A 25,153-nucleotide genomic window follows, 5' to 3' on the forward strand; every position below is an offset into this window, starting at 1 on the left:
ACCAGCTCCAAAAATATCAAGAAAAAGAAAACCTAACAGCTTGACAGGAAAATAGACAAAGAAATATACACAGAATGATCCAGCAAAATAAATTAAAATGACCATCAATGTAGAAAAAGATAAAATGTCTCACTCATATTGAGAGAAATGAAAGTTTAAACTATCCTAGGACACAGAGCTAACTGAAAAAGCTCTCAACTGAAAAAGGTCCACTATCTACCTCTCTAACAGACAGGCAAACATCTAAACTTATTAATACATTGTTAATGAAGCTATGGAGAAATAGGACTCTCATATATTTCTTATAAATGCAAAACGGAGGGGAATTTGGCAATATATGGTAAAATTACATATATAGCGTGAGAGTATAGCGTGAACTCCAGGATGTGTTTTTAAGTGAAAACCAAAAGAACAGTTCAGTATATACAATATGCTGCCTTCAAAGAAGCAGGAAGAATATAAATATACATATGTATGTAGACACACACACACACACACACACACACACACAGAGAAAAGTAAAGGATACATTGGAAAGATAAACTAAATAAAAATGGTTACTACAGAAGGTTTAAGAGGAAAAACAAGGAAGAAATTTTCCTCTGAAATGCTTTGTTTCATAGTTTCAAACTGAGATAGATTTACCTTCAAGCTAATAAAGTCTAAGCGTCAGGGCCCCTTACTTGCACCAGTCCCTTCAAGGATTTAGGAAGGATTCTAGCAATGTGTTCTCACAGTCAAACATTTTTGTAAAAATTTTAAAGTAAATTATTGTCCCATTATTCTTCTTGAAAAGTGACACCAAGGGCTTCCCTGGTGGCGCAGTGGTTGAGAGTCCGCCTGCCGATGCGGGGGACACGGGTTCGTGCCCTGGTCAGGGAAGATCCCACATGCCGCGGAGCAGCTGGGCCCGTGAGCCATGGCCGCTGGGCCTGTGCGTCCGGAGCCTGTGCTCCGCAACGGGAGAGACCGCAGCAGTGAGAGGCCAGCGTACAGCAAAAAAAAAAGAAAAGTGACAACAAAATGGCATAAGCTTTAGGCTCCACTAAACTTTATTTAATTTACAGTTTTCAACTTTGGAATCGTGAATGTTTTACATGGTCAAAAAATAAACATAAATTAAAAAGAAAAATAAAAACAATAAAATTTCAAGTATTATAATCTGATCAATCCTACAACCTTCATTCTGGAACATAAAGATCAGTACTCTAGTGAAAAGGGAAACATCTGTACCAAAACTGTCAGTATAAGAGTATAACTCTATTTCCCCATCTTCCCAAACAGCATCTTTTATTTACTACGCAACTAACAAAAAATTTTGAATCCCTTTATTAACCTCTTAATTGATATTCAAATTTGATTTTTAAACAAACTGTACTTCTTCATGATTATTCTTAGGCATGTACTTACAGGTAAGAAGAAAGATGTATGGAGAGAGAATACTAAATTAGGCCTCAGAAACCTGAGTTCTAGTCTAGTCCAGGATCTGCCCCCCTAAACAAATGGATAATTTTTGTCAAGTCATTAAACTTCTCAGATCCTTCATTTTCTCATCTGTAAAACTGAGAAAGTAAAATGCTAGCAAAGTGCTGTGCTTTATGTGTCATTCTCATTAATGTGTCTGACGACATTTTTTTCCCATAAGAAACTGATTTTTTTCCAAAGTAATAAGTTCTCTAATATCATGTATAAGAACCTGAAAAACAACTGTGAACTCAGAAATAGTCATGATTGCTGACTACAAAAAAAACACCCCATCATGTCCACGCAAGAAAGTACAGTACAGATGGCTGCTTACCCTTGGTTCTTCACTGATGAGAAAACTGGACTCTCTGCTGTTCAGGTCCTGCTAATAGCGTCATGGAGAAGATAGAATGCTGTTAATAATAATAATGCAAGTGGGGAGTATATAACTTTTAACAATAAAAACTCTAGGTTCTCTGTGCAGAAGTACTAAACCTACAACTCAGGGGAGCTATGAAGCACCTGAAATTGGATGCAAAACTGCATGTATATATGTGTATACATGTGCATGTGTGGGTGTATAATGTGTGTGTATGTTTATGCGGGGAGAGAGAGAGAGAGAGAGAGGGAGCTTGAGAAAGAATGAGAAATTTGTAGGTAGCTTTAACAAATCATAAAAAAAATTCTGAGATACAAGAAATGATTAAGAAGTACTACATTGCAGAGAAATAACAAGGAGCTCCAATCTTTTAATGATGCTGAATCCTGACCGGCACCAAAAGGAAGGACATAATTAATTGGCTATTTTAGGCCTTTCACCATTTGTTTGAAATTATTAAAGTGAATACCCTAGAAAATGCATCACCAGAATTCTTAAGGATTTATACTTATAACCCAAGAGAAAAGCCATACATAGATATAAATACACAAAACCACTTGTAGTTAAAGTAATAGTGATGCCTCCCTTGGTGTACGGTGGATTTAAATCTTCACGCTCCATGATAGCCCGCACACCACAGCACATACTCCTGAGAGCACTCAAATATTTCGCTTTCTCTCCCTCCCTCTCTCTCTTTTCCTCTTTTTGTCAGTCTAGCTAGAGGTTTGCCAATTTTATTACCTATCAAAGAGCTAAGTTTTTGTTTTAATGCTTTTCTCTAATATTTTTCTGTTTTCAACTTACTGATTACTGCTCTTATCTTTATAATTGCCTTCCTTCTGTTTTTATTTTGCTCTTATTTCTTGAAAGGGAAGCTTATTATTGATTTAAGACTTTTCCTCTCTACTAACATAAATGTTTAGTGCTACAAATTTGCTACAAATTTCCCTTTCAGCATTACTCTTGCTAGATCCGTCAAATGTTAATATGTTGCATTTTCACTTTTATTCAGGTCACTTTTTTTTTTTGTCTGTTTGTTTTCATTTTGTTTTTTCCCTTAGGTTTTCTTTGACCCTTGGATTGTTTAGAAGTGTGCTGTTTAGTTTCCAATAGTTGGAGATGTTCCTGTTAACAATGGTTACTGATTTCTAGTTTGATTACATTGTGGTTCAAGAACACATTCCATTATTTCAATTATTTTAAATATGTTGAGGTTTGTTTTATTGCCCAGAATATAGTCTGTATTGGCATGTGTTCCATCAGCACTTGAAACAGATGTGTATTTTGCTGCTGTCAGGTGGAATACTATATAAATGTTGGCTACATCCTGTTAGTTGATGTGAGTTCATCTATATCTTACTGATTTTCTATTCAGTTGTTCCATCTATTATTGACAAAAGAGTGAAGTCTCCAGTTATAATCATAGATTTGTGTATTACTCCTTCCCATTTATTAGTTTTTGCTGCACATATTCTGATGCTATTATTTTGTGCATGCAAATTTAGCACTGCTATGTTTCATTGTTGGGTGGATTCCTTTTATCATTATGTCATGTCCTGCTCTGTCCATGGTAATTTTCTTTACTCCAATGTGTAATCGACATTAATGATGTGATATTAATATAACACTCATGCTTTCTTTTTGTTAGTGTTTGCATTAATTTTCATCCATAATGTATATTTTTAATCCTTTTACTTGCATTTTTTAATCCACTTTGCCAAACTCTTTTTTCTTTTCAATTTGTGTGTTTAGACTATTTACACTTCATGTAATTACTAGTGTATTAGGAATTAAAAGTTCTGCCATTTTATTTTTGTGTTTTCTGTTTGTTTCTTCTGTATTATGTTTCTCTGTTTTATTTTTCATGACTTCCCATGGGTTATTGGAAATATTTTTATAATTCCATTTTGATTTATCTAAACAGCTTTTGAGTATATCTCTTTGTATAGTTTAAGTGGTTGCTTTGATATTAATTACATTACATATACATTATTTATCACAGTTTACAGTATACATGTTTTACTTGTCAAATGAAGTATAAAACCCTCACTTCCCTTTACAATCCCAAACCTTCTTTGTTTATAATTGTCGTAACTATTTCTCTGCATATATTGAGAACCACATCAGACGTTGTAAAGTTTTTACTTCAACTTTCAAAACATAATTTTGAAAACTTGAGACAGAAAGTCTATTGCATTTACTCATGCTTTTACTCTTTCTGTTGATTTTTCCCTTCATCTCCATGCTACAAAATTCCTTATTTTATCATTTTCTTTCTGTTAGAGAACTTCCTTTGGCCTATCTTTTAGAATAGATGTGCTGGTGAAAAATTTTTTTAGCCTTCCTTCCTTTGTGAATGTCTTGATTTCTCTGTTCATTCCTGAAGGGTATTTTCACTGGCTACAGAATTCTGATTTGGCACTGAGCTCTTGAAAAAATCTGTATTGCTTCCTTTAGCCTCCATGGTTTCTAATGTGAAATCTGCTGTCATTTTCATGGCTTTCCCCCTAGAGTTAAGTCCCTAGCCAATTTGTCTTCTTCTCTAACATTCACAGTCTTATTATGTTTGTTTTACATATAATATCCAGGGGTTTTAGCTATACTTAGAAAAAGAAATAGAGAAAATTTTGTCTACTCCATCTTTCTAGAAGTAAGAGCAACAGTCACTTTGGAGCTAATTCAAAAATATACCCATTTAATAACTCTAAACCTTATCAGCCATTCTTCATCTTTGTTTCGGAGAAGTGCTGTCTTTATTCCAACATACTTTATATTAAAAAAATATATATGCTAGACCTAACTATAGGTTAAGTCTAAAGGGAGTTTGGTATGATAGTGCTATTCTCATAGGGTTGAACATTTCCCTGGCACTTACTGCCTTCGTATAAAAGTAACACTAAAAAAAACTAAAAATTATGACATATGCTATTTCTAAAATACTATGGTTGCTCTTGAAATGTGCAGAGGTAAGGAACAGTATAAATATGACTTGAGAATGTTTTTTGTTACAGAAGTTTAAGTTTGGAATATACATGTAAATATGAAAGATACACAAAGAAGCAAAGAATATGAAGTAATTCATAATTACTTGAAGTTAACTTGAGCAATACATATAAAGATCTGTAAGAAGTATATTATTGCTATGTCAATATGAACAAAATGAAAATGACAATATTATTATCATTCAAGTTGCATCAGTCAATCTCATAAGATAAATCTTTCCTCAGTCTGCTCCAAAGACATATAAGCTTAAATTTTTGATGTTCTTTATTTTCTAGATAGTTGTCTTAATTCACTAACTCACTCAATAAATATGTTCTGGGCTTCCCTGGTGGTGCAGTGGTTGAGAGTCCGCCTGCCGATGCAGGGGACATGGGTTCGTGCCCTGGTCCAGGAAGATCCCACATGCCACGGAGCAGCTGGGCCCGTGAGCCACGGCCGCTGAGCCTGCGTGTCCAGAGCCTGTGCTCCGCAAAGGGAGAGGCCACAACAGTGAGAGGCCCGCATATCGCAAAATAAATAAATATATAAATATGTTCTTTGTGCCACATTACATCACTTTAGTTGTGGGGCCTATGCTTTATGACAGTGGTTTCCAAACTTTAATGGCAATATGAATAACCTGGGGTGCTCTTTTTAAATCATGACTCCCTAACCTTATCCCCAACAATATTGATTAGTAGTCTGAGGTTGGTCCCAGGAGTCTGCATTTTTAAGAAATTCTTTATATAATCCTTATTCAGGTGGTCTACAAATTACACTGTAAAAATAACTGGACCAAATGATTTTCATAGTTTATTCAATTCTCATATTCTATTTTTCTTAGCATTTTGGTCATTGAGCTTCTAAAGGATCCCAGAACTTCTAGAAATCTTAAGTCAACCAGCTAAATGAGCCAGTTTATCCAGCTAAGTAGCACACAGCCAACCCATTCTGGTAAGTTGTGTTTCCCAGGGTGGGAATTTGAGTCACTCCTAAAAAGCTATTTTTAAAGAGACTTTTTCTATTTGGCTGTTTCTCCCTAACCCAATTCAAGGACATCCAACTCTATGAGTATGGCTCTGGGTCAACTACAGCCTAACAGAAAGATTATTTTATCTGAAATACTTTTAGAATGCTTACACTCTGTATACAAAAAAAAAAATAAGTTGTTATTATCTATTTGCAAGTTTATATAAATAAAATAAGGACTTTGCTTAAGAGAATCCTATATTTTTGCAAATTGTATTTAACTTTATTATTTATAATTTTATTTAATATATTTACTTAATTCGGGTTGAGTAACTTAAACCCTGGCATAGTCATCAATAAGCACTTATCAGGTTCAAAATGGCAGTATAAGGAGATCCTGAACTCACCTCCTCCCACGGACACACCAAATCTCTAGCTATAAATGGAACAATTCCCTCTATAAAATGAAAACTACCTGACTAGCACCTCCAAAACAAAGGATAAAAGGGCCACAATGATGAGGGTGGGAAAAACAGAAACGCAATCCCACCAAAAATCCCACTCTTGGGTGCGGCTCACCCATAATCAGGAAGGATCTCACAAATATGGAGCTTCTTCCTGAGAAATGAGGGGTTTGTGCCCCACATCGGGCACCCCAACCCTTGGGACCTGCACTGGAGGGACAAGCCCCCAAAATGAATGGTTTGAAAACCAACAGGGCTTATGTTCAGGAGACCCAAAGGGCTATAGGGAACTAAGATTCTACTCTTAAAGGGCTCATCTATAGACTCACTCACTCTGGGACACACCACAAAAGAAGCAGTTTGAAAATCACCTAAATTATACGTGAAAAAGATTCATTTGCCAATCTTAAAGCGTCTATCAGAGGGGCAGGGCCTGTTAGGACTCTCTCTAGGGATAGAGGTGTTGGTGGGGGCCATTTTTGCCCTCTCCCTCTACCTTGCTAGCACCAGTGGGTGCACACAGTGATAGCACTCTCCCACTGTCCAGCTAAAGCCAGTGGGAGTGCCTCATCCCTGCACTCTCCTGCTCCATCACTAAAAGTAGTGGGTGTGACCCAGCCCTGTGCTCTCCTGCTGCCTCTAAAGCCTATCACTAAACCAGACTTACACAAAATGTTAAAGGGACTTCTTTAAGCTGAAAAAACATGAGCACTAATTAATAACAAGAAAATATGTAAGTAAAAATCTCACTGGTAAAGATAAATATATAGTAAAAGTAGTGGATTATTATAAAGTTAGTATGAAGGATAAAAGACAAAAGTAGTAAAAATAACTATAACTACAATATTTGGTTAAGGCATACACAAAATAAAAAGATGTAAAATGTGACCTCAAAAACATAAAACATGTGAGGGAGTAAAAATGTGAAGTTTTAAAATGCATTCAAACAACTAGCTATCAATTTAATATGAACTGTATGTGTGTACACACACACACAGTCTAATATATGTGAGTTTCATGGTAACCACAAAGCAAAAATCTATAGTAGACACAAAAAAGATAATGAGAAAGGAATCCAACCATATCACTACAGAAACTCATCAAACCACAAGGGGAGAGAGCAAGAGATGAAGAAAGGAACAGAGAGGAAAACAACCAGAAAACAATGAACAAAATGGTAATAAGTACAATTAATGTAAATGTAAGCAGACTCAGTGATTATTATGAACAATTATATGTCAACAAATTGGACAACACAGAAGAGTTGGAAAAATTCCTAGAAACATACAATCTTTCAAGACTGAATCAGAAAGAAATAGAAAGTCTGAACAGACTGATTACTAATAAGGAAACTGAATAAGTGATCAAAAACTTCTCAACAAACAAAATTCCAGGACCAGATGGCTTCACTGGAGAATTCTACCAAATATTCAAAGAAAATTTAATATCTATCATTCTCAAACTCTTCCAAAAAATTGAAGAAGAGGAAACACTTTCAAACTCATTTTATGAGGCCAGCATTAGCCTGATACCAAAACCAGACAAGGACACCACAAAAAAAAAAAAAAAAGAAAATTACAGGCTAATACACCTCTTGAACACAGATGAAAATATCCTCAACAAAATATTAGCAAGCAAAATTCAAAAATACATTAAAAGGATCATATACCATGATCAAGAGGAAATTGATTCAAGGGATGCAAGGATGGTTCAACATCAGCAAATCAATCAACATAATACAGCACATTGACAAAACAAAAGATAAAAGTCATATGATCATATCAAAGATAAAAATAAGATACAGAAAAACCGCTTGACAAAATTCAACATCCATTTATGATTAAAAACTCTCAACAAAGTGGGTATAGAGGGAACATATATCACCATAATAAAGGCTATATATGACAAGCCCCCAGCTAACATCATACTAAACCGCTTTCAGCTTTTCCTGTAAGATCAGGAACAAGAAAAGGATGCCCACTCTTGCCACTTTCAGCCAACATAGTATTGGAAGTCCTAGCCAGATCAATTAGGCAAGAAAAATAAATAAAAGGCCTACAAATTGGAAAGGAAAAGTAAAACTGTCACTATTCACAGATGACATGAGTTTATATAACCAAAACCCTGAAGACTCCACCAAAAAACTGTTAGAACTAATTATTAAATTTAGTAAAGTTGCAGGGTATAAAATCAATACACATGACTCATGTACCACAATGTTCACTGCAGCTCTATTTACAATAGCCAGGACATGGAAGCAACCTAAATGTCCATCGACAGATGAACGGATAAAGAAGATGTGGCACATATATACAATGGAATATTACTCAGCCATAAAAAGAAACAAAATTGAGTTATTTGTAGTGAGGTGGATGGACCTAGAGTCTGTCATACAGAGTGAAGTAAGTCAGAAAGAGAAAAACAAATACCATATGCTAACACATATACATGGAACATAAAAAAAAATGGTTATGAAGAACCTAGGGGCAGGACGGGAATAAAGACACAGACCTACTAGAGAATGGACTTGAGGACATGGGGAGGGGGAAGGGTAAGCTGGGACAAAGTGAGAGAGTGGCATGGACATATATACACTACCAAATGTAAAATCGATAGCTAGTGGGAAGCAGCCACATAACACAGGGAGATCAGCTCGGTGCTTTGTGACCACCTAGAGGGATGGGATAGGGAGGGTGGGAGGGAGGGAGATGCAAGAGGGAAGAGATATGGGGATATATGTATATAAAGAGCTGATTCACTTTGTTATAAAGCAGAAACTAACACACCATTGTAAAGCCATTATACTCCAATAAAGATGTTAAAAAAATCAATACACAAATATTAGTTGCATTTCTATACACTAACAATGAGTTCTCATAAAGAGAAATTAAGAAAGTAATCCCATTTACAATTGCATCAAAAAGAATAAAATACTTAGGAATAAATTTAACCAAGGAGGTGAAAGACCTGTAACACACTGATGAAAGAAACTGAAAAGAATACAAAACAATAGAAAGATATTCATGTTCATGGATTGGAAGATTAATATTGCTAAAATGTCCATATTACCCAAAGCAATCTACAGATTAATTCAATCCATCATAATTCCAATGGCATTTTTCAAAGAACTGAACAAACAATCCTAAAATTTGTCTGGAACCACAAAAGACCCTCAATAACCAAACCAATCTTGAGAAAGAAGACCAAATCTGGAGGCATCATGCTTCCTGATTTCAAACTATATTATAAAGATATAGTAATCAAAACATAATGGTATTGGTATAAATACAGAAACATAGATGAATAGAACAGAATAGAGAGCCCAAAAATAAACCCACGTATATGGTCAATTAATTTATGACAAAGGAGCCAAGAAAATACAATGTGGAGCGGATAGCGTCTCCTTCAATAAGGGCCGTTGGGGACACTGGACAGTCACATGCAAAATAATGTAACTAGATCACTATCTTACACCATACACAAAAATTAACGCAAAATGGATTAAAGAATTAAATGTAAGACCTTAAACCATAAAACCCTAGAAAAAAAATATAGGTGGTAAGCTCCTTGACATCAGTCTTAGAGATAATTTTTGGATCTGACTCCAAAAGCAAATGCAATAAAAGCAAAAATAAACAAGCAGGATTACAACAAACTAAAACGTTTCTGCATATCAAAGGAAATCATTAACAAAATGAAAATGCAGCTTACTGAATGTGAGAAAATATTTGCAAATCATATAACTAATAAGAGGTTAATATCCAAAATATATAAGGAACTCATACAACTCAACAGCAAAAAAATAAATAATACAATTTTAAAAAATGAGCAGAGGATCTGAATAAACATTTTTCCAAAGAAATACAGATGGCCAACAGGCACATGAAAAGACATTTGGCATCATTAATCATCAGAGAAATGCAAATGAAAACCACAATGAGATATGACCTCACACTTGTCAGAATGGCTATCATCAGAAAGACAAGAAATAACAAGTGTTGGCAAGGATGTAAAGAAAAGGGAATCCCTGTCCACTGCGGATGGGAATATAAATTGGTACAGATACTACGGGAAAGAGTATGGAGATTCTTCAAAAAATTAAAAACGGAACTACCACAGGATGTGACAATTCCACTTCTGGTTATTTATCCAAAGAATATGAAAACACTAATTTGAAAAGATACATGCACCCATACGTTCACTGCAGCATTATTTACAATAGCCAAAATGTGGAAACAACCTTAAGTATAAATGAATGGATGATTAATAAATAAGATGTATATATATATCTATATCTATATATTATATATATGCAATGGAATACTTCTTAGTCATAAAAAAAGAATAAAATCTTGCCAATTGCTACCATCAATGGACCTTGAGGATATTACATTAAGTGAAATAAGTCAGACAGAGAAAGACAAAAGACTGTATGATTTCACTTGTATGTGGAGTCTAAAAAACAAAACAAATGAGCAAATAGAACAAAACTTACAGAGAACAGACAGGCGGTTGCCAGAGGAGAGGTGGTTGGAGGTAGGCAAAATGGGTGAAAGGTGTCAAGAGGTACAAACTTTCAGTTACAAATAAGTCATGGGGATGTAATTTATAGCAAAGTGACTATAGTCAATAGTATGGTATTGCATATTTGAAAGTTGCTAAGAGAATAAATCTTAAAAGCTATCATTACAAGGGACTTCCCTGGGGGTCCATTGGTTAAGACTTCACCTTCCAATGCAGGGGGTGCGGGTTCGATCCCTGGGGGGAAGCTAAGATCCCACATGCCTCGGGGCCAAAAAACCAAACCATAAAACAGAAGCAATATTGTAACAAATTCAATAAAGACTTTATAAAAATATAGGAGCCTTCACTGAAGCTGTTTAAAAAAAAAGCTGTCATCACAAGAAAAAAAAATCTGTGACTTTGTATGATGATGGATGGTAATTAGACTTACTGTGGTGATATTTCACAGTGTATACAGATATGAATCATTATGTTGTATACTTGAAATTAATATATTATATGTCAATTATACCTCAGTAAAAATGCACTAATCACATACTACTAATAACTTTAACAAAAAAAGCTATCAAATATTATACCTGCATTATAGTCAAGCAAAGTATTAAGCCAAATACTATTATCTTGCATATCAAGTCTCAGCATTTCTGAGTTTGTATCACAGAAAGCCTCAAAACAAATCCAAACTTATGGTTGCTCCCTTATAACATCCAGAAAGATTCAGTATTAAATCTGCATGAAACATGGAACTTGCTTTACTTACTTAAAAATGAACAGGTTGGAGGACAAAACATTAAGAATGTAGTATGAGTAAATAACTGGAGTACAAAGACCTAAGTATTCATATGAAGTGCATTTCTAACCTTGGCTCAATTTTTTGTTCTGACTTATAGGAGGCTAACACATATATTTACCTTACCTCACTTACTTCAAAAAAGTGCTCTCCTCTACTGGCTCTTCTCTCTAAATTAAACAACAACAACAACAAAATCATGTTAAAATGGCCAACCAATCACCGTATGTTAAAAGTCTGCATAAGGAGAAAATAGGAATTCAAAATTTAAACAAAAGAAGTCCAAAGAAAATAATGTTGGAAGAAAACATCCAAGATCTTCCTGGAGCTAAGTTGTTCAAAACAAACTCAAAAGAATTCAGCACCAAAAACTGTCTATAATATAGAGGAAAATCATCAAATACTAATGTGTAGGTTATAATCTCACCCACTAAGAAATAAACTTAACTCTGATGAATACAGTTGTAATTCCATAGCCACACAACTGCTGAGAGGAAAACATTCAGTAGGGATGTCCATCCCTATCTCTTTGTTCCCACCATGTGAGATTTATTATTCTATCAGTGTGTTTTCCTGGAAATGAACCACACTGGTTACAAGTGAAGTACTAACAGAGGACTACCAGTTTTAAATAGGCCAAATTACTTTCCTGACACAGATATCTTCATGATAGTTATGTGCTGAGTCATTTGGACTGAAATACATCTTCAAATAAGTTTCTGATGCTAAAAACTGTTAAATATAGAATTCTGATTCTTATTCTCTAGGGACTCCAATTTGCAAAACACTGAGAAATATTTCACAAGTCAAAAACTTGGGGGAGAAAATCACAATGGGAATGGAATAAAATATTGCTACCACTTAAGAGTCATCCACAGTAACTGTAATTTTAAGAAGTGTTAGTATATATTCTGAAAATACAGAAAATATAAACCTACCATTTGTATAGTTTCTTTTCTTTCCCAATTTTGTTTATTGTGATAAAACACACATAATATGAAATTTACCATATTAACCATTAACAAGCATACAGTTCAACAGTATTAAATTCATTCATAATATTGAGCAACCATCACCAACATCCATCTCAGAACTCTTTTCATCCTGTAAAACTGAAACACTATACCCATTACCAACTCCTCATTCTCCCCTTTCCCAGCCCCAGGCAACCACCATTCTACTTTCTGTCTCTATGATTTTGACTACTCTAAGTACCACATATAAGTGGAATCATGTAGTATTTTTCATTGTGTGAGTGGTTTATTTCACATAGCATGTCCTCAAGTTTCATCAATGCTATAGCATATGTCAGAATTTCCTGCCTTTTAAGGCTGAATAATATTCCATTGTATATGTATGCCACATTTTGCTTACCCATTCATCCACTGATGGACATTTCTGTTGCTTCCACATTTAGCTGCTGTGAATAATGCTGCTATCTACATGGGTGTACAAATATCTCCAAGATCCTGCTTTCAATTCTTTTGGGTATATACACAAGGTGGAATTGCTAGATCATATGGTAATTCTTTTTTTAATTTTTTAAGGAATCACCATACTGTACCATTTTACATTTCCACCAAGAGTGCACCAGGTTTCCAATTACTCCACATCCTCTCCAACTTTTGTATTTTTTTCTTTTTGATAGTAGGCATCCTAGTGGATTTGAGGTGGTACCTCTTTGTAGTTTTGATTTGCATTCCCCTAATGATTATGATGTTGAGTATCTTTTCATGTTCTTCTTGGCCATTTTTATATCTTCTTTATAGAAATGCCTATTCAAGTCCTTTGCCCATTTTTAAATCAAGTTGTTTGGTTTTTTATCGTTGAGTTTTAGGAGTTCTCTAACTGGATCAGATATATGATTTGCTCACATTTTATCCCATTCTGTGGTTTGCCTTTTTACTTTACTTGCAGTGTCTTTTGAGGCACAATTTTTTTTCATATTTGTGAGGTCAATTTGTCTATTTTTCTTTTCTTGCCTGTGCCTTTGGTGTCATATCCAAGAAACTACTGTCAAATCCAATGTTATGAAATTTTGTCCTATGTTTTCTTCTAAGAGTTTTATAGTTTTATGTCTTACATTTAGGTCTTTGATCCATTCTGAGTTAATTTTTGTATATGGTGTTAGGTAAGGACCCAACTTCACTTTTCTGCACATGGATATCCAAATTTCCCAGCATCATTTATTGAAAAGACTGACCTTTCCCCATTTAATGGCCTTGTCATCCTTGTAAAAAATAATTTGACCATATACATGCAAGAGTTTATTTCTGGGCTCTCTATTCTAGTCCATTGGTCTATATATCTGTCTTTATGCCAGTACCATACAATTTTGATAACTGTAGCTTTGTAGTTAATTTTGAAATCAGTGAGTCATTCAGCTTTGTTCTTTTTCAAGATTGATTGGCTATTTGGGGTCCCTTGAGAGTCCATATGAATTTTAGGATGGATTTTCCAATTTCTACAAAAAAACATAATTAAAATTTTGATAGGGATAGCACTGAATCTATAAATCACTTTGGTGGTATTGACATCTCAACAATATTAAGTCTTCTAATCCATGAACAAGAGATGTGTTTGCATGTATTTATGACTTTTAAAATTTCTCTCAGCAATGTTTTGTAGTCTTATTTGTACAAGTCATCACATTCTTGGTTAATTTATTCTTAAGTATCTAATTCTTTTTGATACTAATGTAAAAAATTTTTCTTAATTTCCTTTTGAGATTGTTCATTGTTTATATACAAAAATGCAGCTGATTTTTGTGTGTTGACTTCATATTATGATACTTTATAAATGTTGACTGCATTTATAGTTCTAACAGGTTTTCTATAGAATTTTTAGGGTTTGCTACACAAAACATCATATCATCTGTGAACAGAGGCAATTTTAATTCTTCCTTTCCAATTTGGATGTCTTTTATTCCTTTTTCTTGCCTAACTGTTCTGGGTAGAACTTCCAGTACTATGTCGAATAGAAGTGGAAAAGTGGATATCCTTGGTAAATACCAATAAACTTAACTCACATACACAAAAGCTCTTTGAAGTTTCTAATGATTGTTAAGAGTATAAAGGGGTTCTGAGATCAAAAAGTTTAAAAATGCTATCTTAGGTATAAACTCAGTAGAAATACATGCACTATGGGAATGTACAAGAATGTTCATAACAGTATTATTGGGGTTAACTAGAAAATCAACATCACCTCAAATATCCAGAAATAGTAAAATGGATCAATACAATGTGGTATAATCATACCACGTTTTATAGTTAGCAACAAAAGTGAATTAATTTTAATTACATGCAAAAACATAGATAAATCTCCCAAAAATAGTTCAGCAAAAAAGTCAGAAATATTTAGTAATATTTCAGTTATATAAAGTTAGCTATGCAAAACCAAAGTATGTTACTTAGGGATGAACAGTTAAGGGTAGATGTTGTTGGGATACAATTCTCCTTGGGTCTTTCAAGTTTCTGCACATCTTGCAAATGAGACACGGACTGCCCTTTGTTCTGGATTATCTTTTCAAGGATCTTTGTTGAGATAGTGATAGAGACCCCTTCAGGAGCAAAGCACACATTTGCTTACAGTCTTGGAAGACTGGATCAGTGTCTCCCTCCAGAGCAAAGGGAAGGCAAATTACTGACCAATAAAAAAGACTCAAGCTCCCTAAGCTCAGATTGCTCTCCTGTACTGCAAACCACCCACCGAATGTGCAGGCCCTCTCTGCATTGATCTGTGGCAACTTGGGCTCAGGAAACTGGAACACGCTGCTACTCACCCTATTGTTAATGCTGTGAATAGGAAACTGTCCTTTGTCTCTGATCCAGGTGTCTCATATCTTCTACCAGTAACCATGAAATTGTAACAGGTTACTTGGTTAACTTCCATGTGCGGTAAAATCTCAGACTTTTCACAGCTCTTGACATTGATCATCAGTATAATATTGATAATGACAGTGGTGATAATGGCTAACATGTATTGATTTTCTGTTGTTAAGAAATTTACAGTACAGTAGAGGAGACAGGTCAAAAATTGTGATAAATGCTATAAAAAAGACAAAAAGAGCAAAGAGAGAGGGAGAGAGAAACAGGGAGGGGTGCAAGTTAGACATGAGAAAACCTCTCTGAGGGAGTAATGTTTATACTGAGATGTGAAAGTTGAGAGGATACAAGTCATATAAGAACACATAAAGGCTATGAGACAGGAACAGTTTTAGGTGTTGAAAGAAACGAAGGTCAAGCTAGAGATGAGTAGGTAAATGGCAGAGAGGCCTGAGAAGATGTTGGACAGGCATGGAGTGGGAGACAGTTTGTGGAGAGCCTTGTATGCCTGTATTTTTTCCTAAGAGAAATAGTAAGCCACAAAAAAGCTTTTAAATAGAATTTACATTGAAATTTTATGAAAAGCACTAGTTGCTGACTGGAGAATGGGTTAAAAGAAAGTAAGAACGGAGAAAGGAAACAAATTATGAGGTTGCTGCAATGAATCACAAGAGATGATGGCAGTCTGGCCTGGAGTTGGAACAGTGCAAATGAAGGCACATAAATGGGTTTTAGATATTTGAGTAAAAATTGGAAACAAACTGCTATCAAATTTCAGATGTGCAGGTGGAGAGACAAAGAAGATTAAAGACTCCTAGGCTTGAGCAATTCGAGATTTCATTTAATGAAATGGGGAAGCTTATTAATGGTGGGCAATTAACACAGCAGATGCTGCTGGCTCCCCACAAATATCCTTTCTCTTCCTTGTTCTTTACTAACAAAATACTAATTATATGGTACAGCAAAGAGCTCTAGCAAAAAAAGAACAAAAACCAAAAAACGAAAAAACACATTTCCTAGCTTCCTTGCAACTTAAGAATATGACATAAATTCAGAGTTACCAAATATCACATAAATGGCATTAATGTCTATCTCCTAAGATATGGGCAAGCATTAAATGAAAAATATGCGTGTAAATTGCTTCACGCAGTCATTGGCACAGAAGTGATCAATGAATATTAGTTATTCTTGTTGATATTGCTATTATTATTAGGATATATTCTATTCTTTTATTAATTTTCAGAACTGTTTAAAATTCTTTGGGATGAGTTTTAGAGTGTCAGAATAAAGATGAAAGAATATCTTTTGTATTCAGGTTTTTTGTTGCAAGATCTATTAAAAAGTTAATAGCTAGCAAAGCTTGAAAACTAACAAACTGTAGCTACAGCCATATCACAACTTTTCTGAGTACAGGTTTTCTCATCTAAAAGATTAAAAATATAAGTAAAAATTATTTGAAAAATATAAAATATTATGCAGTACCATCATCAAAGGGTTTTACCCATGAATACTGTCTAGATGTACAGCTCAAAATTCCATAATGTCTTGACCACCTCTCATTGGACTTTCCAAAAAAAAAGGAAACCAATCTAGCAAACTCTTATAATGAGTTGATAAAGAACAGGATTCTAAGAAATACATGCTTTGTCTCTCAACGTATTGTACTTGCACACTGATGTAAGGAGGCTTTTATTTTCTTGAGGGCAAAAACAGTCACTATTGTGCATAGAACTAAATATAGTTCCAAGCACAGAGCAAACAAATGCACACCTTAAGCTAGAGTTATAGAGTATTTTATAATTCTGTATTTTAGAAAATAAAGTAGAAAAACTGGAAGCATTAACCCCTCCTTCCTCTAATTATTTTTGCTGCATTTAACATAAAACACCTAGTTAAAAAATATTTTCAAACTGCTATCAGAACTTGATGCAATGCGTTTATTTGAGAATGTGGAAAGGGGTCAATACAGTTCCTCCAGATTATCTCCTGTCCGTACTAGTTCTCTCTTATGCTTTCACCTTTCAACTTGCTGCTTCCTCGCCCTGGATCTAACAACAGTATCTTTTTAGTCTAATTCTTGCTTATTTTTCACCTTATATCAGTTTTGACATCCTCCTTTCAAGCCTTGCCTGAAACCTCCTCATCTGCCCCACAGTTAGCCTCTTCCCTGCCCCCATACCACCCTGAACTTAAGCCCTTTGTGGGTACCTAGCCCAATTATACCTTCCTCCACAAGACTGCAAGCTCCCTGAGAGCCGTGTAGAGCACACTTTGTAAACCGTATCCCTTTCTGAAAGCAGAAAGATTAAAGAAGATAGATGTATTCCCTCACACACCATGCTCCCTCTGACACATAGTGCTCACTAACTCACTCTCTCTCTCTCACATACACACGCAATCAGATGTTCACACATGCCATAGACTCAGACACACTTTCACACTCACTCAGAGTATAAAGATGAAGAAACTGCATAATCTCCAAACCTCTGTCAAAACAGAGGCTTATCTGAAGAGGCAAGATTTGAAGCCAACAGCTCTAGATTGGCTTCTCATTATTCCTGCAACTTCCTCTAAAGTCAATAGAATTGACTGTACTTTTCCTGTGGGCTAGAAACCAGAACTACCAAGGGTTTAATATCAATCACTATGGAGAATCATAAAACATGAGCTAAAATTTATGCCAGCCCAAAGACAGCTTGGAGTTTTCACTGAAAGCACATTACTAAGAATACACACTGCAACAAACCCAGAACCCAAAAATAGCCCTTGCATTTACCAAATGGTCTTCTCAGTTTACACTTCTTCCAGCAGCACAAAATAACATATATGCAATCAAATATTCATATTACTAAAGGATAGGTGGTTTGGTTAAATACAATGCTTGATGTAGATGTAAAGATGCAAGCAAATTTATATTAAATTTTAAAACTGCCTTTTCCAATGTTAAACCCTTAAACTTTCTTTTCCAATGCTGAATGTGTCATAAATCAGCCAAAGAAAGAATATTTCAAATCAGAACTTCCTTACAATGTCAACCAGTCAATAGTTCAATTTCAGCAACATTGATATTTTACTAGCAGTGTTTCTTTACATAACTATTTAAATGGTCTATTACACATTGCCCTTATAATTTCATTTTAAAAATTATTAGATTGTGGGAAAACAGCTAATTGGAGATCACTGATTGCTTAAATGTTCAACTGTTAAGAAAATAAACTGATAAAATATGACAAATCCTAGAAACATCTATTATGTCTGAAAGACACAATGTTAACATTCTCTCTCCGGGAAGAAATTTTATCACATGTAAATCAATTGTTTAACTTTCTCATATTTACTCTTCAAAGTTGATTTAGGAACTACATAACACACAGATCCAGGTTTACCTATATTGGGGAGTTTACTCTAAGAAATCCATTTATATTTTAAAACATAGGAATAAAAGTAGCTCTTAAAAATTCATACTGTGGAACCCAGTATTGTTCAGCCTTCTGCAACCAACACTTCTGTTTTCATAACTGTGTCATTAAACTCCAGAAACATATATTTTGAACTGGGTTTCCAAAAATCCACGTGACTGTCAATGTTAAAAAATATATCCTCATTGCAATGCACTTTTCATATAACCCTAGAAGTAACAGAAATCCTAATAATGGGCAATAAAACCAACTCAGCAAATTAATCAACATATTGAAAGACATTTAGAAAAGTAAGAGTCATCTGAGTGGGCTGGACCACCCTGCTCCTTAGGCTCTGCTCGTACCAATGCCACTGTCTTCTGCTATTTGGATTCTGGATCTACGAACAAAACAGGTTATAGGAATTTGGGCAGGATGCATTCGTGAGACCCAACCATCAAATACATGTATTCCACATTAATATCCTTTTCTCCTTCCTCCACCCAAATCAGAGGCAAAGCTTTTATCACAACAAGAGGAAATACAAATCAATTACAAAAGTCTTTGCCAAGAAAAGGGGAACTGAAATTACTTTAGGAAAAGTTCTAAAACCTTCCTGGGATGGACTGATACTTCAGTATGACCTCAAGCTGAAGTAACACTGATTTACGTATACGTTCTAGTAAGCAAAATTATCCTGAGGCTAAATTAGATCTTCTAAAATCTGAGAGAGAGTAATGGTCAATCTCTGTAATGCAATATTGATATATTTTTTCCTTCATTATATGTATAAAGTTACATACCCCACATTTTTTCCCTCCACTCTTCCTTCAATGAAGAATATATTTCTCATAGCTTTACTTCAGAAGGACTGATTATAAGTAAATACTGAATGCTTCAAATGCAAAAAAAATCTATTGCTTCAGGTTACTGAAATTACAATAGGAAATAATTCTCTGCAAAGGAGTAAATCACTGAATAAGTACAGAATAGGACTTCTAATTTTATTTGTCTAAAAGACATTTGACTTCTTTTGCACACTGCACATCAATCATTTTCCCTAACAAGTTTACTGCATTATTTAGCAGAGCCGTTAGTCAAAGTTTAAAGTTTTCAATAGTTGTATTTCCCTTTATCTTTAAATTATCTTTTGTTTAAAAAAGAAGGAGTTGCTTCAAGTGACACCATCAAGAACATGGAAAGAGAACCCACCAAATGGAAGAAAATATTTGCAAATCATATAAACTGAATTTATAAAGAACACTTACAACACAATAATTAAAAGGCAAATAACTCAATTTTTTAAATGGGCGAAGGATCTGAAGACATTTCTCCAATGAAGATATATGAATGGTCAATAAGTATTGAAAAAGTTACTTAACACATTTAGTCACCGAAACAAAGTAAGTCAAAACCACGTTGAGATAGCATTTCACAACCACTAGGGTTGCTATAAATAAAAAAGACAGACAATAACAAATGTTAGTGAAGATGTGGAGAAATTGGAACTGTTATATATTACTGGCGAAAATATGAAAAGTGATGCAGACGCTTGGAAAACAGTTTGGTAGTTTCTCAAAATGTTTTATATAGAGCTACCATATGATTCAGCAATTCCACTCCTAGGTGTATACCCAAGAAAGATTGAAACATATTTTCATACAAAATCTTGCAATAAATCTTCATAGCAGCATTATTCACAGTAGCCAAGAAAGTGGAAATAATCCAAATGTGCACCAATTGATGAATGGATAAAATGTGGATATATCTATAGAATGGAAAATTATTTGGCAATAAAAAGGAATAATGCACTGATACAAGTTACAACATGGACGAACTTCAAAAACACTATGCTAAGAGAAAGAAGCCAGTTACAAAGACCACATATTGTATGAGTCTGTTTACATGAAGTGTCCAGAATAGGCAAATCTAGAGAGACAGTAAATAGACTAGAGGCTGCCTAGAGCTGAGGGTAGGGGAAGGGGGGGTGGGGGGAGGAGGAATGACTGCTAAGAGGTTTCTATTTGGGGTGATGAGAATGTTCTAAAATTAGATTATGGTGATCACAAAATTGTAAATATACCAAAATTTGAATTGTACGTTTTAAATGGGTGACTTTAATTGTATGTAAATAAAGTATATCTCAAGCTGTTAAGAAAGGGGAGGAGGATGCAATAACGCACTTTATTTCTTGGTGTCTTTGAAGACTAAATATTATGACTTCTTAGATCATTCATCACTTAAAAAAAACTGTTTCCATGTTTAGATCTAACACTAAACAAGACATGAAAGTAGAGTGTCATTGAGAGAACTGAGTATCATTGAGGGCCCTGGAGATAGACCCAGAAAAATACATGCATTTTCAGGAAAATGCATGTACTAAAATAGACCCACAGAATACAGGTCCGGGGTGACCACACGGGAGTTTCCAGGGGTTGGCCTTCTCTCTGTTCCGTCCTGTCCCAGAGGGCTTGGTATTTCCCTGGACCCACACCTGTTTAGCTTCTTGCCGGTTCCTGGGGCCTCAGGCATGGCTCAGGAAGAAAGTCCAAGTATCACGGGTACTGGGAGACGGAAACCCCGAAGCAAACAATGGGCAAACATTTTTCAACGGAACTAAAGATTCAATGAAAGCTCGTAAAACAGCATCCTCCCCAAGTGCATAAGAATCTCAAACTGATGGACCTTAGGGTTCGGTCTGCCCTTCCATAATTAACGATAATCTCAAAGCTTGAGCAGTAATCGGCGAATAGAAAGGGGCAACAAGACTCGAGGGCCAGCTCCCCACACAGGGAACTGCGGTCATGCGCCCTAAGCTTAGGCTCTCTCGGTGAGAGACTCCTTCTTTCCTCCGCCTGAGTTCAGAGGCCCGAGCACCTCAGTTCACTCGCCCGGCGTGCTCGCCTCGCCTCCCTGCACTGTGCGACCGCCCCGCGGCGTCCAGAGGAGCAAGGAGGGCGGTCTCGGAACCGCACGGGTGGCTCTGCACAGGTGCTGGCCTCGCGGGAGCAGCCCGAAAAAATCCCCGGCCCGGGCAGGGAGTGTTCGCCTGCAGTCCCTGTCTCGCGCAGGGCAAGCCGCTACGCGAACATCCCCGGGATCCGGGCCGCAGGGCCGCCAACGTCCCCCAGGGTCCCCGCGCCTAGACGGGCGCGGTCCACTCACGGAGCCCGACCCTCCCCCCCAGCCACCCCGCCGACTCCTACCTTCCTCCTGCACCATTTCCAGGACATTCGGGTCGCCCATCTTCGTCAGCTCGTTGATGATACTGCTCGAGGGGTAGCAGACTGCCGACCGCCGCGACTGGAGGCGAGATCTGGCCTGGAGACTGAATCTGACCACGGGCCGCCGCACTTGCGCCGGGATCAAGAGATCCTCTTTATAAACCTCATTCTCCTCGGGTTCCACCAGCGTCGGGGGCTTCAGCCAGCTGGGCTTCTTCTCCAGCCGGTACCTCCAGTCGACCTGGCCCTTGACCCTCGGCTTCACCGCCCTCTCCCTGTAGCGCTCCTGGGACCTCTCCCGGTACGTTTCCCGGAACGTGCCGGCCTGCTGGTCTCCCGGCTCCCACGAGCCCTGTCTCCTCTGGCTCCCTGGCCGCTCTTCTTTTGAGTCCGCCTGGGCGCTCTCTCCCCGCCTCTCTCTACTCCTCCCCAAGTCCTCCACCGGGGCCTCTGTCTCCCCGCCCCCCGGCTCGCCGGGCTCCAGGCCAGCCCGCCCCTCTTCGCTCCCGCCCTCTGACTCACTCGGCCCCGGCTCCGCCGCCTCCTGTCCCGCTTCGGGGCCCGCTGTCCCCCGGGCCCCTCGGCCTGGCAGCTCCCTTCTCAACAGGCCTTGCTGGTCCCATCCCACTGGGTTGGCCCTCGTCCCGGGCTCCTGGTTCTCCCGGTTCTCCCGGGCTGCCGCCTCCCCTCTCTCTGAACTATCCTCCGGTGCCAGCCGCGTCCTCAGCCAGTTGGCCTGGTCCTCTTCCATCTGCCCAGCCCTCCGCCTAGCATGGGCGGCACTCGAAGAGAACCCCTTTCCAGTTGAGGAGTTATTTTTTGTCGGGTGAGAAAAACCCCTCCTTCCTTAAGGCGACCTCACCCCCTTAAGGCCCGCGCGTAGCCAGGTCTCCAAGGTTCTAGCAGCCCCCTCCCTCCCGAGTCCTGCGCGTGGGTATTAACTTCGCAGCTGAAAGGGTCCGCTTCCGGGGCGCAAACGCGATTTCTAACACAGTTGGTGGAAAGTCAAACATGTTGATCGTGAATTCGAATTCAGTCTCTGCTCCTTAAAAGTTGGATGGCATTGGTCAAGTTTCTATAAGCCTAACAGTAGCCACCTAAGGGACTTTTAAGGGTCACATTATACAGTGCGGGCATAATGTGTTAAAAATTTAGCTGCTATCAAGACTAACCCATTTTCCATTGAGCCCTGCTCAAAGTGTGTCTTAGTGCCTTGAGAACTTCAACCTCAGGCAGAGCGAATGGTCACACTCTTCACAGGCTCCTCTGAATTGGTTCTAGGTTTTTGAGACCTTATCAACTGCCACCTCCCCAATAATTGGGAGATAAGAAGAATTACCCTCTAACAAGGGAAAAATAGATAAGTGATGATGATGTAGAGGTCTGAGCTGAGGGCCTTGAGAGTGCTAAGGAGGGCATGACTTTGAGTTTGGGGCAAGCATGGGATGATTTAAGAATAAGGAGGACATAACCAAAGAAGGCTTGACCTTTCTTAATTTTCATGTTACTCTATTTTTCCCCCCTTCTACTGACGTTTTAGAACCAAGAATTACCTTTTACAGATGAGAAAATAGGCCTTGAGACCAGTGTTTTGGTGAAGGTCATGGTTAACTGTGGAAATGGAAATCACCTTTTTTTTCCTATACATTGCTATCTGTTCTCTATTTAAACCTCTAGGAATATATCAGTTCTGGTCAAGTCATTTCAGACTATAGGCAATTCCTTACTTGATGCATTCTGGAATTGTGTTTGAAATGTGAATATACATAAGTCAAGCAATAGACTTACATGTAATTATAATAAATTGCTAGTTATGATACAAGCGTTTGGTTTTTTCTTCTTGATTAATCATTGTTTGAGTCTAATAAAAGGTTTATGATGTGATTTGTTTCATATTATTCCCATATACCAGGTACTCTGCTAGGTGCTGTAGATATTGTGATTTAACAGATGGTACAATCTTTGCTTTATGTAGATTAAGTAAAAATAAAAACAATAAAATTATTGTTCTATAATTTTATATAATTATGTTTTCTATTCTTGATTCTGTACCATATTTGAAGTGATATGTGAAAAGACATTTAATGATGATTTTGTGCAAAATTTAAAGGAATATTTTGATGCCAAATTTGCTAATATTTTATCAACTTCTCTAAACTTTGTTAACAAAAAGTTGGCTCCTCTTTGTGTTCTTTTGATAAAGGTATGTATCTTATCCATAACTCTTGAGATCTTGAGAAATTTTCTCTGAATTCTTATCACTGAAATACTTTATTTTGCTTATCCATTCATCATTTTAGGATCTGTCAATTTCCTCCATTGCTACACCCTGCTTCTTTAGACACAATCTTTAACCATACATTTCCAGAATTACGTTATGAATAATGAATACATGTTCTTTTAATGTAATTGAACACACAGTTTTGTATTGAGACCAAAAAGTTATCTTTTTTAGCCCTCCAAATAATTTCAGCCTTTGTTTCCAGATTATTCAGCCTTTGTTTCAATGTTATTGCATCATCTGGTAGTGCCTTTTTTTTTTTTAAATTTGCCTCTTGTGTCCTACACTAAGGGTAGTATGCAAAAGTGTTTAAATGACAATAGAAACACAGCTGCAGATATAAAAATGGTGATACTTTGGTAACTAAACTGTCAAATGATTGCTTAAAATACTTGTTTGCCAACTGGTAAGTAAAAGTATGAATTCTCAGGCTTCCCTGGTGGCGCAGTGGTTGAGAGTCCGCCTGCCGATGCAGGGGACATGGGTTCGTACCCCGGTCCGGGAGGATCCCACATGCCGCGGAGCGGCTGGGCCCGTGAGCCATGGCCACTGAGCCTGTGCGTCCGGAGCCTGTGCTCCGCAACAGGAGAGGCCACAACAGTGAGAGGCCCGCGTACCGCAAAAAAAAAAAAAAAAAATATGAATTCTCTTTAGGAAAGCACTTCAGGGGTGTCAGTATATAATGCATGAAAGCCTGAGCTGTATGAAAGTTAAGTGTATAAAATTGAGCAACACCTGCATGTGAACATTTTTTATTCTAGCAGCCTGATTAAGTAGATGGATTTAACTCTGAAGAGGACAAGTTCATGAGCTACACTATGGAGGCCAGAAAAGACCTTGGAAAGTCATCTAAT

The 25,153-nt window shown here is 37.0% G+C and overlaps 1 protein-coding gene across 4 annotated transcripts in view; it reads right to left on the reverse strand.

Moving 5' to 3' along the window:
• The window catches only part of ANO5 (anoctamin 5), a 97,827-nt gene extending 75,394 nt beyond the window's left edge, over positions 1-22,433 (reverse strand). Inside the window, exons 1-3 of one of the 4 annotated variants that reach the window (XM_027115175.1) lie at positions 22,001-22,433; positions 11,708-11,742; positions 1,799-1,846 (exon numbers count right to left, since the gene is read on the reverse strand). In XM_027115175.1, coding sequence (XP_026970976.1) covers positions 1,799-1,846; positions 11,708-11,742; positions 22,001-22,040 — 123 coding nt within the window. In that variant the 5' untranslated portion in view covers positions 22,041-22,433. Of the gene's footprint in view, positions 1-1,798; positions 1,850-11,698; positions 11,743-22,000 lie in introns of all 4 variants that reach the window. The other 3 variants (XM_027115174.1, XM_027115173.1, XM_027115172.1) reach the window with 3 other exon arrangements.
• Between the last annotated feature and the right edge of the window lie 2,720 nt (positions 22,434-25,153).

Source organism: Aethalodelphis obliquidens, unplaced genomic scaffold (assembly GCF_003676395.1).
Source record: "Aethalodelphis obliquidens isolate GAN/ISIS:26980383/991018 unplaced genomic scaffold, ASM367639v1 scaffold14, whole genome shotgun sequence".
In the NCBI taxonomy this organism is placed as follows: domain Eukaryota; kingdom Metazoa; phylum Chordata; class Mammalia; order Artiodactyla; family Delphinidae; genus Aethalodelphis; species Aethalodelphis obliquidens.